General features: G+C 46.0%; 1 protein-coding gene across 1 annotated transcript in view; it reads left to right on the forward strand.

Annotated features, from left to right (window-relative positions):
* LOC110505944 (uncharacterized) overlaps nt 1–17,932 on the forward strand; it is a 55,666-nt gene that overhangs the window by 19,821 nt on the left and 17,913 nt on the right. The window contains exons 8-10 of the mRNA XM_090221444.1: nt 6,748–6,985; nt 7,187–7,750; nt 15,224–16,544. Coding sequence (XP_090077570.1) covers nt 6,748–6,985; nt 7,187–7,750; nt 15,224–16,544 — 2,123 coding nt within the window. The remainder of the gene's footprint in view (nt 1–6,747; nt 6,986–7,186; nt 7,751–15,223; nt 16,545–17,932) is intronic.

Genomic DNA, 17,932 nt, shown 5'->3' on the forward strand with positions numbered 1-17,932 from the left:
CTAGGAACAGTGGGTAAACTGGTCTAGGAACAGTGGGTAAACTGGTCTAGGAACAGTGGGTAAACTGGTCTAGGAACAGTGGGTTAACTGGTCTAGGAACAGTGGGTTAACTGGTCTAGGAACAGTGGGTTAACTGGTCTAGGAACAGTGGGTTAACTGGTCTAGGAACAGTGGGTAAACTGGTCTAGGAACAGTGGGTAAACTGGTCTAGGAACAGTGGGTAAACTGGTCTAGGAACAGTGGGTAAACTGGTCTAGGAACAGTGGGTAAACTGGTCTAGGAACAGTGGGTAAACTGGTCTAGGAACAGTGGGTAAACTGGTCTAGGAACAGTGGGTAAACTGGTCTAGGAACAGTGGGTAAACTGGTCTAGGAACAGTGGGTTAACTGGTCTAGGAACAGTGGGTTAACTGGTCTAGGAACAGTGGGTTAACTGGTCTAGGAACAGTGGGTTAACTGGTCTAGGAACAGTGGGTTAACTGGTCTAGGAACAGTGGGTTAACTGGTCTAGGAACAGTGGGTTAACTGGTCTAGGAACAGTGGGTTAACTGGTCTAGGAACAGTGGGTTAACTGGTCTAGGAACAGTGGGTAAACTGGTCCAACGCTACTAGTCCAACGCTCTAACCACTAGGCTATCTGTCTCCCCCCTCTAACCACTAGGCTATCTGTCTCCCCCCTCTAACCACTAGGTTATCTGTCTCCCCCCTCTAACCACTAGGTTATCTGTCTCCCCCCTCTAACCACTAGGTTATCTGTCTCCCCCCTCTAACCACTAGGTTATCTGTCTCCCCCCTCTAACCACTAGGTTATCTGTCTCCCCCCTCTAACCACTAGGTTATCTGTCTCCCCCCTCTAACCACTAGGCTATCTGTCTCCCCCCTCTAACCACTAGGTTATCTGTCTCCCCCCTCTAACCACTAGGTTATCTGTCTCCCCCCTCTAACCACTAGGTTATCTGTCTCCCCCCTCTAACCACTAGGTTATCTGTCTCCCCCCTCTAACCGCTAGGCTACCTCCCCCCTCTAACCGCTAGACTACCTGCCTCCCCCCTCTAACCGCTAGACTACCTGCCTCCCCCCTCTAACCGCTAGACTACCTGCCTCCCCCCTCTAACAACTAGGCTACCTGCCTCGTCCCTCTAACAACTAGGCTACCTGCCTCGTCCCTCTAACCACTAGGATACCTACCTCGCCCCTCTAACCACTAGCCTACCTACCTCCCCCTCTAACCACTAGGCTACCTGCCCCCCCCCTCTAACCGCTAGGCTACCTGCCTCCCCCTCTAACCGCTAGACTACCTGCCTCCCCCCTCTAACAACTAGGCTACCTGCCTCGTCCCTCTAACCACTAGGATACCTACCTCGCCCCTCTAACCACTAGGCTACCTGCCTCCCCCCTCTAACCACTAGGCTACCTACCTCCCCCCTCTAACAACTAGGCTACCTGCCTCCCCCTCTAACCACTAGGCTACCTGCCTCCCCCTCTAACCACTAGGCTACCTACCTCCCCCCTCTAACCACTAGGCTACCTACCTCCCCCTCTAACCACTAGGCTACCTACCTCCCCCTCTAACCACTAGGCTACCTACCTCCCCCCTCTAACAACTAGGCTACCTGCCTCCCCCTCTAACAACTAGGCTACCTACCTCCCCCTCTAACCACTAGGCTACCTACCTCCCCCTCTAACCACTAGGCTACCTGCCCCCCCCCCTCTAACCGCTAGACTACCTGCCTCCCCCTCTAACAACTAGGCTACCTACCTCCCCCCTCTAACCACTAGGCTACCTGCCTCCCCCTCTAACCACTAGGCTACCTGCCTCCCCCTCTAACCACTAGGCTACCTGCCTCCCCCCTCTAACCACTAGGCTACCTACCTCCCCCCTCTAACCACTAGGCTACCTACCTCCCCCCTCTAACCACTAGGCTACCTACCTCCCCCTCTAACCACTAGGCTACCTACCTCCCCCCTCTAACAACTAGGCTACCTGCCTCCCCCTCTAACAACTAGGCTACCTACCTCCCCCTCTAACCGCTAGACTACCTGCCTCCCCCTCTAACAACTAGGCTACCTACCTCCCCCCTCTAACCACTAGGCTACCTGCCTCCCCCTCTAACCACTAGGCTACCTGCCCCCCCCTCTAACCACTAGGCTACCTGCCCCCCCCTCTAACCGCTAGACTACCTGCCTCCCCCTCTAACAACTAGGCTACCTACCTCCCCCCTCTAACCACTAGGCTACCTACCTCCCCCTCTAACCACTAGGCTACCTGCCCCCCCCCTCTAACCGCTAGACTACCTGCCTCCCCCTCTAACAACTAGGCTACCTACCCCCCTCTAACCACTAGGCTACCTGCCTCCCCCTCTAACCACTAGGCTACCTACCTCCCCCCTCTAACCACTAGGCTACCTACCTCCCCCTCTAACCACTAGGCTACCTGCCCCCCCCCCTCTAACCGCTAGACTACCTGCCTCCCCCCTCTAACAACTAGGCTACCTGCCTCGTCCCTCTAAACACTAGGATACCTACCTCGCCCCTCTAATCACTAGGCTACCTGCCTCCCCCCTCTAACCACTAGGCTACCTACCTCCCCCCTCTAACAACTAGGCTACCTGCCTCCCCCTCTAACAACTAGGCTACCTGCCTCCCCCTCTAACAACTAGGCTACCTGCCTCCCCCTCTAACAACTAGGCTACCTGCCTCCCCCTCTAACAACTAGGCTACCTGCCTCCCCCTCTAACAACTAGGCTACCTGCCTCCCCCTCTAACAACTAGGCTACCTACCCCCCCCCCCCCCCCCCCCCCCCTCTAACCACTAGGCTACCTACCCCCCCTCTAACCACTAGGCTACCTGCCTCCCCCCTCTAACCACTAGGCTACCTACCCCCCTCTAACCACTAGGCTACCTCCCCCTCTAACCACTAGGCTACCTACCTCCCCCATCTAACCACTAGGCTACCTACCTCCCCCATCTAACCACTAGGCTACCTACCTACCTCCCACCTCTAACCACTAAGCTTAACAACTTAATGCTACGTGTAGAATGCTACCCAAGGAACTCCACTGTCGGGAGGCAGGAATAGCTGCGCCGCGCGACTAGGGGAACAGTGTCAGCCTGTCTGCTAGTTCTGAAACCTACTACACCCTTTAACTACACTACTACTACACCCTTTAACTACACTACAACTATACCCTTTAACTACACGATTACTACACCCTTTAACTACACTACAACTACACCATTTAACTACACTACTACTACACCCTTTAACCATACTACTACTACACCCTTTAACAACACTACTACTACACCCTTTAACAACTCTACTACTACACCTTTTAACAACACTACTACTACACCCTTTAACCACACTACTACTACACCCTTTAACAACTCTACTACTACACCCTTTAACCACACTACTACTACACCCTTTAACCACACTACTACTACACCCTTTAACAACTCTACTACTACACCCTTTAACCACACTACTACTACACCCTTTAACAACACTACTACTACACCCTTTAACAACTCTACTACTACACCCTTTAACTACACAACTACTACTCCCTTTAACTACAATACTACACCCTTTAACAACACTACTACTACACCCTTTAACTACACTACTACTACACCCTTTAACCACACTACTACTACACCATTTAACAACACTACTACTACACCATTTAACCACACTACTACTACACCCTTTAACAACACGACTACTACACCCTTTAACAACACTACTTCTACTACTACACCCTTTAACAACACTACAACTATACCCTTTAACCACACTACTACTACACCCTTTAACAACACTACTTCTACTACTACACCCTTTAACAACACTACTACACCCTTTAACAACACTACTACTACACCCTTTAACCACACTACTACTACACCCTTTAACAACACTACTACTACACCCTTTAACCACACTACTACTACACCATTTAACAACACTACTACTACACCATTTAACTACACTACTACTACACCCTTTAACTACACTACTACTACACAATTTAACCACACTACTACTACACCCTTTAACCACACTACTACTACACCCTTTAACAACACTACTACTACACCCTTTAACAACACTACTACTACACCATTTAACAACACTACTACTACACCATTTAACAACACTACTACTACACCATTTAACTACACTACTACTACACCCTTTAACTACACTACTACTACACAATTTAACCACACTACTACTACACCCTTTAACCACACTACTACTACACCCTTTAACAACACTACTACTACACCCTTTAACACTACTACTACACCCTTTAACCACACTACTACTACACCCTTTAACCACACTACTACTACACCTTTTAACAACACTACTACCACACCCTTTAACTACACTACTACTACACCATTTAACAACATTACTAGTACACCCTTTAACCACACTACTACTACACCCTTTAACAACTCTACTACTACACCCTTTAACCACACTACTACTACACCCTTTAACTACACTACTACTACACCATTTAACAACATTACTAGTACACCCTTTAACCACACTACTACTACACCCTTTAACAACTCTACTACTACACCCTTTAACAACACTACTACTACACCCTTTAACCACACTACTACTACACCATTTAACCACACTACTTCTACTACTACACCATTTAACCACACTACTACTACACCCTTTAACCACACTACTACTCCACCCTTTAACCACACTACTACTACACCCTTTAACCACACTACTACTACACCCTTTAACAACACTACTACTACACCCTTTAACCACACTACTACTCCACCCTTTAACAACACTACTACTACACCCTTTAACTACACTACTACTACACCCTTTAACCACACTACTACTACACCCTTTAACTACACTACTACTACACCATTTAACTACACTACTACTACACAATTTAACAACACTACTACTACACCCTTTAACCACACTACTACTACACCCTTTAACCACACTACTACTCCACCCTTTAACAACACTACTTCTACTACTACACCCTTTAACAACACTACTACACCCTTTAACAACACTACTACTACACCATTTAACAACACTACTACTACACCCTTTAACCACACTACTACTACACCCTTTAACACCACTACTACTACACCCTTTAACTACAATACTACACCCTTTAACCACACTACTACTACACCCTTTAACTACAATACTACACCCTTTAACAACACTACTACACCATTTAACCACACTACTACTACACCCTTTAACCACACTACTACTCCACCCTTTAACCACACTACTACTACACCCTTTAACACCACTACTACTACACCCTTTAACAACACTACTTCTACTACTACACCCTTTAACAACACTACTACACCCTTTAACAACACTACTACACCATTTAACCACACTACTACTACACCCTTTAACCACACTACTACTCCACCCTTTAACCACACTACTACTACACCCTTTAACACCACTACTACTACACCCTTTAACAACACTACAACTACACCCTTTAACCACACTACTACTCCACCCTTTAACAACACTACTTCTACTACTACACCCTTTAACAACACTACTACACCCTTTAACAACACTACTACTACACCATTTAACAACACTACTACTACACCCTTTAACCACACTACTACTACACCCTTTAACACCACTACTACTACACCCTTTAACTACAATACTACACCCTTTAACCACACTACTACTACACCCTTTAACACCACTACTACTACACCCTTTAACTACAATACTACACCCTTTAACAACACTACTACACCATTTAACAACACTACTACTACACCTTTTAACAACACTACTACTACACCCTTTAACAACACTACTACTACACCATTTAACAACACTACTACTACACCCTTTAACCACACTACTACTACACCCTTTAACACCACTACTACTACACCCTTTAACTACAATACTACACCCTTTAACCACACTACTACTACACCCTTTAACACCACTACTACTACACCCTTTAACTACAATACTACACCCTTTAACCACACTACTACTACACCCTTTAACACCACTACTACTACACCCTTTAACTACAATACTACACCCTTTAACTACACTACTACTACACCCTTTAACAACACTACTACTACACCTTTTAACAACACTACTACTCCACCCTTTAACCACACTACTACTACACCCTTTAACAACACTACTACTACACCCTTTAACTACAATACTACACCCTTTAACCACACTACTACTACACCCTTTAACACCACTACTACTACACCCTTTAACTACAATACTACACCCTTTAACCACACTACTACTACACCCTTTAACACCACTACTACTACACCCTTTAACTACAATACTACACCCTTTAACTACACTACTACTACACCCTTTAACAACACTACTACTACACCTTTTAACAACACTACTACTACACCATTTAACCACACTACTTCTACTACTACACCCTTTAACAACACTACTACACCATTTAACCACACTACTACTACACCCTTTAACCACACTACTACTCCACCCTTTAACTACACTACTACTACACCCTTTAACCACACTACTACTACACCCTTTAACTACACTACTACTACACCCTTTAACTACACTACTACTACACCCTTTAACCACACTACTACTACACCCTTTAACCACACTACTACTACACCCTTTCACTCTGTCTTCCTCAACAGCTCTGGGATGCAGCTCACCTCAACCCACCCAGACAGTCACATGACCTCGATTTCCATCCTCAACACCACCCCTCCTGCTGTAGTACAGGGCCTGCCCTTCACCCCCCAGACCTCCAGACCCCTAGGGGGTGTTACAGATGGACAGATCAGTGTTCAGCAGGCGTCTGTAGTGTTGCTGCCTGACAGAGCTGGCCATGAGGAGAGGAGGGAGCAAGCGGCGTCCCCACACCTGCCTCAGGTGAGAAGTCAACACTTGATTGATTGATTAATTAATTGGTTGGTTGGCAGGTTGTTTACTTGATTTGTTAATTGATTGGTGCTCAGTTAATTGATTGGTTAATTAATATATCCTCCTAAGTCAAATGCTAGGTGGATCTAGTAAACTAGCAAAACAAATGTACACCAGAACATTCTCTAATCAGTTTGTTGTACCCCTCAGTCGACAAGGCACCTTTTCCAGCAGCATGCCTCTCTCCAACCCTCCACCGCCAGTCTCCAGTCCACTTCTCCCCCTGTAATGGCCCTCCTACAGACCCCGCTGGAGGCCCCACAGGCCCTGGACCCACCTGGTATGCTACCCAAATACCTGCTAGACCAAGTTGGGACGTTACACAAACACCTGCTGGACCCAGTTGGGACGTTACCCAAACACCTGCTGGACCCAGTTGGGACGTTACCCAAACACCTGCTGGACCCAGTTGGGTCGTTACCCAAACACCTGCTGGACCCAGTTGGGTCGTTACCCAAACACCTGCTGGACCCAGTTGAGTCGTTACCCAAACACCTGCTGGATCCAGTTGGGTCGTTACCCAAACACCTGCTGGACCCAGTTGGGATGTTACCCAAACACCTGCTGGACCCAGTTGGGATGTTACCCAAACACCTGCTGGACCCAGTTGGGATGTTACCTAAACACTTGCGGGACCAGACGGAGACAGGGACAAAACCAGGGGTGGAGAAAGTTCACAGCCCCACCCAGGCCTTCATCCATCATCTACAACAGGTCAACCAGCCTTTATGCTCTCTGTTGTGACTTTTTATTGACTTATAGGGGCAATCAGCAGCATCCATTTGTTGAGGTATAAATGAATGATACAGTGACAAGAAAAAGTATGTGAACCCTTTGGAATTACCTGGATTTTTTTGGGCATAAAATTGTCATCAAATTTGATCTGATCTTCATCTAAGTCACAACAATAGACAAACATAGTGTGCTTAAACTAACAACACACAAATGTTTGTATTTTTCTATATTGAATACATCATTTAGACATTAGGTAGGTTGGAAAAAGTATGTGAACCCCTAAGCTAATGACTTCTCCAAAAGCTAATTGGAGTCAAGAGTCAGCTAACCTGGAGTCCAATCAATGAGACGAGACTGGAGATGTTGGTTAGAGCTGCCTTGTCCTTTAAAAAACACTCACAAAATTTGAGTTTGTTATTCACCAGAAGCATTGCCTGATGTGAACCATGCCTCTAACAAAAGAGATCTCAGAAGACCTAAGATTAAGAATGGTTGACTTGCATAAAGCTGGAAAGGGTTACAAAAGTATGTCATTAGCCATGATGTTCATCAGTCCACGGTAAGACAAATTGTCTGTAAATGGAGAAAGTTCAGCACTGTTGCTACTCTCCCTAGGAGTGGCCGTCCTGCAAAGATCAAATCAAATCAAATGGGGCAAGACAGGATGAGTTCAGTAAAGACTTAAAGGTTGAGACCGAGTTTGTGTCTCTGACATGGGTAGGCAGACCGTTCCATAAAAATTGAGCTCTATGGGAGAAAGCCCTGCCTCCAGCTGTTTGCTTAGAAATTCTAGGGACAATTAGGAGGCCTGCGTCTTGTGACCGTAGCGTACGTGTAGGTATGTACGGCAGGACCAAATCAGAGAGATAGGTAGGAGCAAACCCATGTAATGCTTTGTAGGTTAGCAGTAAAACCTTGAAATCAGCCCTTGCTTTGACAGGAAGCCAGTGTAGGGAGGCTAGCATTGGAGTAATATGATCAAATTGTCGTTCTAGTCAAGATTCTAGCAGCCGTATTTAGCACTAACTGAAGTTTATTTAGTGCTTTATCCGGGTAGCCGGAAAGTAGAGCATTGCAGTAGTCTAACCTAGAAGTGACAAAAGCATGGATACATTTTTCTGCATCATTTTTGGACAGAAAGTTTCAGATTTTTGCAATGTTACGTAGATGGAAAAAAGCTGTCCTTGAAATGGTCTTGATATGTTCTTCAAAAGAGAGATCAGGGTCCAGAGTAACGCCGAGGTCCTTCACAGTTTTATTTGAGACGACTGTACAACCATTAAGATTAATTGAGAGAGGTAAAATATATAGTGAAAACAATAGTGGTCCTAAAACGGAACCTTGAGGAACACCGAAATTTACAGTTGATTTGTCAGAGGACAAACCATTCACAGAGACAAACTGATATCTTTCTGACAGATAAGATCTAAACCAGGTCAGAACTTGTCCGTGTAGACCAATTTGGGTTTCCAATCTCTCCAAAAGAATGTGGTGATCGATGGTATCAAAAGCAGCACTAAGGTCTAGGAGCACGAGGACAGATGCAGAGCCTCGTTCTGATGCCATTAAAAGGTAACCACCTTCACAAGTGCAGTCTCAGTGCTATGATGGGGTCTAAAACCAGACTGAAGCATTTCGTATACATTGTTTGTCTTCAGGAAGGCAGTGAGTTGCTGCGCAACAGCCTTTTCAAAAAATGTTGAGAGGAATGGAAGATTCGATATAGGCCGATAGTTTTTTATATTTTCTGGGTCAAGTTTTGGCTTTTTCAAGAGAGGCTTTATTACTGCCACTTTTAGTGAGTTTGGTACACATCCGGTGGATAGAGAGCCATTTATTATGTTCAACATAGGAGGGCCAAGCACAGGAAGCAGCTCTTTCAGTAGTTTAGTTGGAATAGGGTCCAGTATGCAGCTTGAAGGTTTAGAGGCCATGATTATTTTCATCATTGTGTCAAGAGATATAGTACTAAAACACTTGAGCGTCTCTCTTGATCCTAGGTCCTGGCAGAGTTGTGCAGACTCAGGACAACTGAGCTTTGAAGGAATACGCAGATTTAAGGAGGAGTCCGTAATTTGCTTTCTAATAATCATAATCTTTTCCTCAAAGAAGTTCATGAATTTATCACTGCTGAAGTGAAAGCCATCCTCTCTTGGGGAATGCTGCTTTTTAGTTATCTTTGCGACAGTATCAAAAAGGAATTTCGGATTGTTCTTATTTTCCTCAATTAAGTTAGAAAAATAGGATGATCGAGCAGCAGTAAGGGCTCTTCGGTACTGCACGGTACTGTCTTTCCAAGCTAGTCGGAAGACTTCCAGTTTGGTGTGGCGCCATTTCCGTTCCAATTTTCTGGAAGCTTGCTCTGTGTACCAGGGAGCTAGTTTCTTATGAGAAATGTTTTTAGTTTTTAGGGGTGCAACAGCATCTAGGGTATTGCGCAAGGTTAAATTGAGTTCCTCAGTTAGGTGGTTAACTGATTTTTGTCCTCTGGCATCCTTGGGTAGACAGAGGGAATCTGGAAGGACATCAAGGAATCTTTGTGTTGTCTGTGAATTTATAGCACGACTTTTGATGTTCCTTGGTTGGGGTCTGAGCAGATTATTTGTTGCAATTGCAAATGTAATAAAATGGTGGTCTGATAGTCCAGGATTATGAGGAAAAACATTAAGATCCACAACATTTATTCCATGGGACAAAACTAGGTCCAGAGTATGACTGTGACAGTGAATGGGTCCAGAGACATGTTGGACAAAACCCACTGAGTCGATGATGGCTCCGAAAGCCTTTTGGAGTGGGTCTGTGGACTTTTCCATGTGAATATTAAAGTCACCAAAGATTAGAATATTATCTGCTATGACTACAAGGTCCGATAGGAATTCAGGGAACTCAATGAGGAACGCTGTATATGGCCCAGGAGGCCTGTAAACAGTAGCTATAAAAAGTGATTGAGTAGGCTGCATAGATTTCATGACTAGAAGCTCAAAAGACGAAAACATCATTTTTTTTTTGTAAATTGAAATTTGCTATCGTAAATGTTAGCAACACCTCCGCCTTTGCGGGATGCACGGGGGATATGGTCACTAGTGTAGCCAGGAGGTGAGGCCTCATTTAACACAATAAATTAATCAGGCTTAAGCCATGTTTCAGTCAGGCCAATCACATCAAGATTATGATCAGTGATTAGTTCATTGACTATAATTGCCTTTGAAGTAAGGGATCTAACATTAAGTAGCCCTATTTTGAGATGTGAGGTATCATGATCTCTTTCAATAATGACAGGAATGGAGGAGGTCTTTATCCTAGTGAGATTGCTAAGGCGAACACCGCCATGTTTAGTTTTACCCAACCTAGGTCGAGGCACAGACACGGTCTCAATGGGGATAGCTGAGCTGACTACACTGACTGTGCTAGTGGCAGACTCCACTATGCTGGCAGGCTGGCTAACAGCCTGCTGCCTGGCCTGCACCCTATTTCATTGTGGAGCTAGAGGAGTTAGAGCCCTGTCTATGTTGGTAGATAAGATGAGAGCACCCCTCCAGGTAGGATGGAGTTCGTCACTCCTCAGCAGGTCAGGCTTGGTCCTGTTTGTGGGCGAGTCCCAAAAAGAGGGCCAATTATCTACAAATTCTGTCTTTTGGGAGGGGCAGAAAACAGTTTTCAACCAGCGATTGAGTTGTGAGACTCTGCTGTAGAGCTCATCACTCTGGGAGGGGGCCAGAGACAATTACTAGATGCCGACACATCTTTCTAGCTGATTTACACGCTGAAGCTATGTTGCGCTTGGTGATCTCTGACTGTTTCATCCTAACATCGTTGGTGCCGACGTGGATAACAATATCTCTATACTCTCTATACTCGCCAGTTTTAGCTTTAGCCAGCACCATCTTCAGATTAGCCTTAACGTCGGTAGCCCTGCCCCCTGGTAAACAGTGTATGATCGCTGGATGATTCGTTTTAAGTCTAATACTGCGGGTAATGGAGTTGCCAATGACTAGAGTTTTCAATTTGTCAGAGCTAATGGTGGGAAGCTTCGGCGGCTCAGACCCCGTAACGGGAGGAGTAGAGACAAGAGAAGGCTCGGCCTCTGACTCCGACTCGCTGCTTAATGGGGAAAACCGGTTGAAAGTTTCTGTCGGCTGAATGAGCGACACCGGTTGAGCATTCCTACAGCATTTCCTTCCAGAAACCGTGAGAAAGTTGTCCGGCTGCGGGGACCGTGCCAGGGGATTTATACTACTATCTGTACTTACTGGTGGCACAGATGCTGTTTCATCCTTTCCTACACTGAAATTACCCTTGCCTAACGATTGCGTCTGAAGCTGGGCTTGTAGCACAGCTATCCTCGCCGTAAGGCGATCGTTCTCCTGTATATTATGAGAACAGCGACTGCAATTAGAAGGCATCATGTTAATGTTACTACTTAGCTTCGGCTGTTGGAGGTCCTGACAAACCATATCCAGATAAAGCGTCCGGAGTGAAAAAGTTGAGTAGGAAAAACAAAAATATAAACGGTAATTAAAAAGTAAAAACCGTAAAGTTGTCAGGTAGCAAAACAGGTTGGCAACAAAACGCACAGCAACACGTAAACAAGTCTGCAAGTTGTGACCGGAAATGGCGAAGAAGAATGCTAGAGTGTCAGCTAAAGACTTACAGAAATCTCTGGAACATGCTAACATCTCTGTTGACGAGTCTACAATACGTAAAACACTAAACAAGAATGGTGTTCATGGGAGGACACCGTGGAAGAAGCCACTGCTGTCCATAAAAAACATTGCTGCAAGTCTGAAGTTTATAAAAGAGCACCTGGATGTTCCACAGCGCTACTGGCAAAATATTCTGTGGGCAGATGAAACTACAGTTGAGTTGTTTGGAAGGAACACACAACCCCATGTGTGGAGAAAAAAGGCACAACACACCATCAAAACCTCATCCCAACTGTAAAGTACGGTGGAGGGAGCATCATGGTTTGGGGCTGCTTTGCTGCCTCAGGGCCTAGACAGCTTGCTATCGTCGACGGAAAAATGAATTCCCAAGTTTATCAAGACATTTTGCAGGAGAATGTAAGGCTATCTGTCCGCCAATGGAAGCTCAACAGAAGTTGGGTGATGCAACAGGATAACAACCCAAAACACAGTAGTAAATCAACAACAGAATGGCTTCAACAGAGGAATATACACCTTCTGGAGTGGCCCAGTCAGAGTCCTGACCTCAACTTGATTTAAAATGCTGTGGCATGACCTCAAGAGAGCAGTTCACACCAGACATCCCAAGAATATTGCTGAACTGAAACAGTTTTGTAAAGCGGAATGGTCCAAAATTCCTCCTGACCGTGCAGGTCTGATCCGCAACTACAGAAAACATTTGGTTGCGGTTATTGCTGCCAAAGGAGGGTCAACCAGTTATTAAATCCAAGGGTTCACATACTTTTCCTACCCTGCCCTGTTACATGGTGTGTTCAATAAAGACATGAAAACGTATAATTGTTTGTGTGTTATTAGTTTAAGCAAACTGTGTTTGTCTGTTGTTGTGACCCAGATGAAGATCAGATCAAATTTAAAGACCAATTTATGCAGAAATCCAGGTAATTCTAAAGGGTTCACATACTTTTTCTTGCCACTGTATGTACCCATTGATTCTTGAAGAATTTAACGTATAAATGCCTCATGAGCTTAGTTCAACTGTCGTACGAGAAGCTTAAAATATAAGTTTATAAGTTATAAGTTTTACTGTTTGTAAATAATGTACACTACCGTTCAAAAGTTTGGGGAGAAATGTCCTTCTTTTTGAAAGAAATCAAAAAAATGTTTTTGTCCATTAAAATAACAACATCAAATTGATCAGAAATACAGTGTAGACATTGTTAATGTTGTAAATGACTGTTGTAGCTGGAAACGGTAGATTCTTTCAAAAATGGAATATCTACATAGGCGTACAGAGGCCCATTATCAGCATCCATCACTCCTGTGTTCCAATGGCACGTTGTGTTAGCTCATCCAAGTTTATCATTTTAAAAGACTAATTGATCATTAGACAACCCTTTTGCAATTATGTTAGCACAGCTGAAAACTGTTCTGATTAAAGAAGCAATACAACTGGCCTTCTTTAGACTAGTTGAGTATCTGGAGCATCAGCATTTGTGGGTTCGATTACAGGCTCAAAATGGCCAGAAACAAAGACCTTTCTTCTGAAACTCGTCAGTCTATTCTTGTTCTGAGAAATGAAGGCTATTCCATGTGAGAAATTCCCAAGAAACTGAAGATCTCGTACCACGCTGTGTACTACTCCCTTCACAGAACAGCACAAACTGGCTCTAACCAGAATAGAGAGAGGAGTGGCAGGCCCCGGTGCACAACTGAGCAAGATGACAAGTATTTTAGAGTGTCAGTTTGAGAAACAGACACCTCACAAGTCCTCAACTGGCAGCTTCATTAAATAGTACTGGCAAAACACCAGTCTCAACATCAACAGTGAAGAGACTACTCCGGGATGCTGGCCTTCTAGGCAGAGTTCCTCTGTCCAGTGTCTGTGTTCTTTTGCCCATCTTAATCTTTTATTTTTATTGGCCAGTCTGAGATATGGCTTTCTGTTTGCAACTCTGCCTAGAAGGCCAGCATCCCGGAGGCGCCTCCTCACTGTTGACATTGAGACTGGTGTATTGTGGCCAGTATTTAATGAAGCTGCCAGTAGTACATCGCGTTGTACGAAATCTTCAGTTTCATGGCAATTTCTCGCATGGAATAGCTTTCATTTCTCAGAACAGGAATAGATTGACGAGTTTCAGAAGAAAGTCCTTTGTTTCTGGCCATTTTGAGCCTGTAATCGAACCCACAAATGCTGATGCTCCAGATACTCAACTAGTTTAAAGAAGGCCAGTTTTATTGCTTCTTTAATCAGGACAACGGTTTCCGCTGTGCTAACATAATTTCAAAAGGGTTTTCTAATGATCAATTAGTCTTTTAAAATGATCAACTTGGATTAGCTGCCATTGGATCACAGGAGTGATGGTTGCTGATAATGGGCCTCTTGTACGCCTGCCGTTTCCAGCTACAACAGTCACTTACAACATTAACAATGTCTACATTGTATTTCTGATCAATTTGATGTTATTTTAAAATGGACAAAAAAAATGTGCTTTTCTTTCAAAAATAAAAATATTTCTAAGTGACCCCAAACTTTTGAACGGCAGTGTACACGTAAACAAACAATGTATGGCCTCAAAACTATAATGTTGATATCATGGATGATCAGTCCTGGCATCCATAGCTCTATAAATTTGAGTGGTCACATTTCTCCAGCCCCCTTCCCTCAGCTTTTTACCCGAAAACAGGGTAGGGTTTTGAACTGCTGATTGTCGCTCTAAAAGTTTATTGAATTAAATGTTGAAGATATTGTCTTGATTTACATAACATAACCTTATTGTTTTCCTTCGTCACACCACCATTTCTACCATAGCAAGCACTTACCCCTCCCAATCCCTCCCCATCACCTGAGGTCCTGGCTGGGACTGTGTCAGTGGAGGATCACACTGTCTCCGCTGTGGCCAGTGAGATGGAGGAGGCCCCTCCACCCATCCAGCCAGCAGTTCTAGGACATGCAGGAGCCCAGTCTGCGATGCCCCTCAGCCCTTGTGTGTTGGTGGCCTATCCAGCTTCACTACACCCAGAGACAAAGGAGACTACTCTGCTATGCCACTCTCCTACCCTGCTATGCCACTCTCCTACCCTGCTATGCCAATCTCCATCTGAGCAGGGTTTAGGGACCACACCCCCGGCTGGGCAGGGCTTATGGACCACCCCCCCGAATGGGCAGGGCTTATGGACCACACCCCCAAATGGGCAGGGCTTAATGAGCACCCCCCCGAATGGGCAGGGCTTAGTGAGAACACTCCGGAATGGGCAGGGCTTAGTGAGCACACCCTTTACTAGGCAGGGCTTAGGGTCCACACCACAACAAGACAGTTTATCTTCCCCACCAAGTGGGGCCACCTCCCTGGGACTGGCTGGGTCTGGATCTGGGTCTGGAAGTGCCGTCCCTCAAATCCAGGCTGCAGTGTTCAGAAGCCGCTCCCCTCTGCCTGTCAGCACCTCCCCCCAGCTCCAGACTGCAGTGTTCAGAAGCCCCTCCCCTCTACCTGTCAGCACCTCCCCCCAGCTCCAGACTGCAGTGTTCAGAAGCCCCTCCCCTCTGACTGTCAGCACCTCCCCCCAGCTCCAGACTGCAGTGTTCAGAAGCCCCTCCCCTCTGCCTGTCAGCACCTCCCCCCAGCTCCAGTCTGCAGTGTTCAGAAGCCCCTCCCCTCTGCCTGTCAGCACCTCCCCCCAGCTCCAGACTGCAGTGTTCAGCAATCCCAGCCCCTCTCCTCTACCTGTCTGTATGCCTCAGCAGCAGCCTGAACCCCTCCTAGCGCAGCCTGACCCCCTCCTAGCGCAGCCTGACCCCCTCCTAGTGCAGCCTGACCACCTCCTAGCGCAGCCTGACCCCCTCCTAGTGCAGCCTGACCACCTCCTAGTGCAGCCTGACCACCTCCTAGCGCAGCCAGACCACCTCCTAGCGCAGCCTGACCCCCTCCTAGCGCAGCCTGACCACCTCCTAGCGCAGCCTGACCACCTCCTAGCGCAGCCTGACCCCTTCCTAGCGCAGCCTGACCCCCTCCTAGCGCAGCCTGACCCCCTCCTAGCGCAGCCTGACCCCCTCCTAGTGCAGCCTGACCCCCTCCTAGTGACTCCCAGCTCCCATGGAGATCAGGCTAACCAGCAACACACAAAGCAAAGCAGTGAGTCTGATCACACAGAGTCTGCAACCCAAATGGCACCCTATTCCCTACATAGTGTCCTACTTTTGACCAGAGTCCTATGGGAATAGGGTTCCATCAGGGATGCACACAGAGTATTAATACAAATCATCATGCAACAATTCTAACAGTCCCTTTCACAGTCTTCCTAACCCACTCCTTTCACTCTGTCTCCCTGCCTCACACACATCATCACCATCATCACCACCATCATCAACACCACCACCATCATCACCACCACTACTACCAACATCAACACCATCACCACTACCAACACCACCACCACCATCATCACCACCACTACCAACATCAACACCATCACCACCACCACCACCACCATCATCACCACCACTACCAACATCAACACCATCATCAAAACCATCATCACCATCACTACCAACACCACCACCATCATCACCATCATCATCATCACCACCATCATCATCAACACCACCATCATCACCACTACCAACACCATCATCATCACCACTACCACTACCAACACCATCATCATCACCACTACCAACACCATCATCATCACCACTACCAACACCATCATCATCACCACTACCAACACCATCATCATCACCACTACCACTACCAACACCATCATCATCACCACCACCACTACCAACACCATCATCATCACCACTACCATCATCATCACCACTACCAACACCACCACCACCATCAACATCATCACCACTACCATCATCATCATCACCACCATCATCATCACTATCATCATCAACACCACCATCATCACCACTACCAACACCATCATCATCACCACTACCACTACCAACACCATCATCATCACCACTACCAACACCATCATCATCACCACTACCAACACCATCATCATCACCACTACCACTACCAACACCATCATCATCACCACCACCACTACCAACACCATCATCATCACCACTACCATCATCATCACCACTACCAACACCACCACCACCATCATCACCACCACTACCAACATCAACACCATCACCACCACCACCACCACCATCATCACCACCACTACCAACATCAACACCATCATCAAAACCATCATCACCATCACTACCAACACCACCACCATCATCACCATCATCATCATCACCACCATCATCATCACTATCATCATCAACACCACCATCATCACCACTACCAACACCATCATCATCACCACTACCACTACCAACACCATCATCATCACCACTACCAACACCATCATCATCACCACTACCAACACCATCATCATCACCTCTACCAACACCATCATCATCACCACTACCACTACCAACACCATCATCATCACCACCACCACTACCAACACCATCATCATCACCACTACCATCATCATCACCACTACCAAC

Source organism: Oncorhynchus mykiss, chromosome 25 (genome assembly GCF_057628025.1).
Source record: "Oncorhynchus mykiss isolate SJ-2025 chromosome 25, ASM5762802v1, whole genome shotgun sequence".
Classification (NCBI taxonomy): Eukaryota; Metazoa; Chordata; class Actinopteri; order Salmoniformes; family Salmonidae; genus Oncorhynchus; species Oncorhynchus mykiss.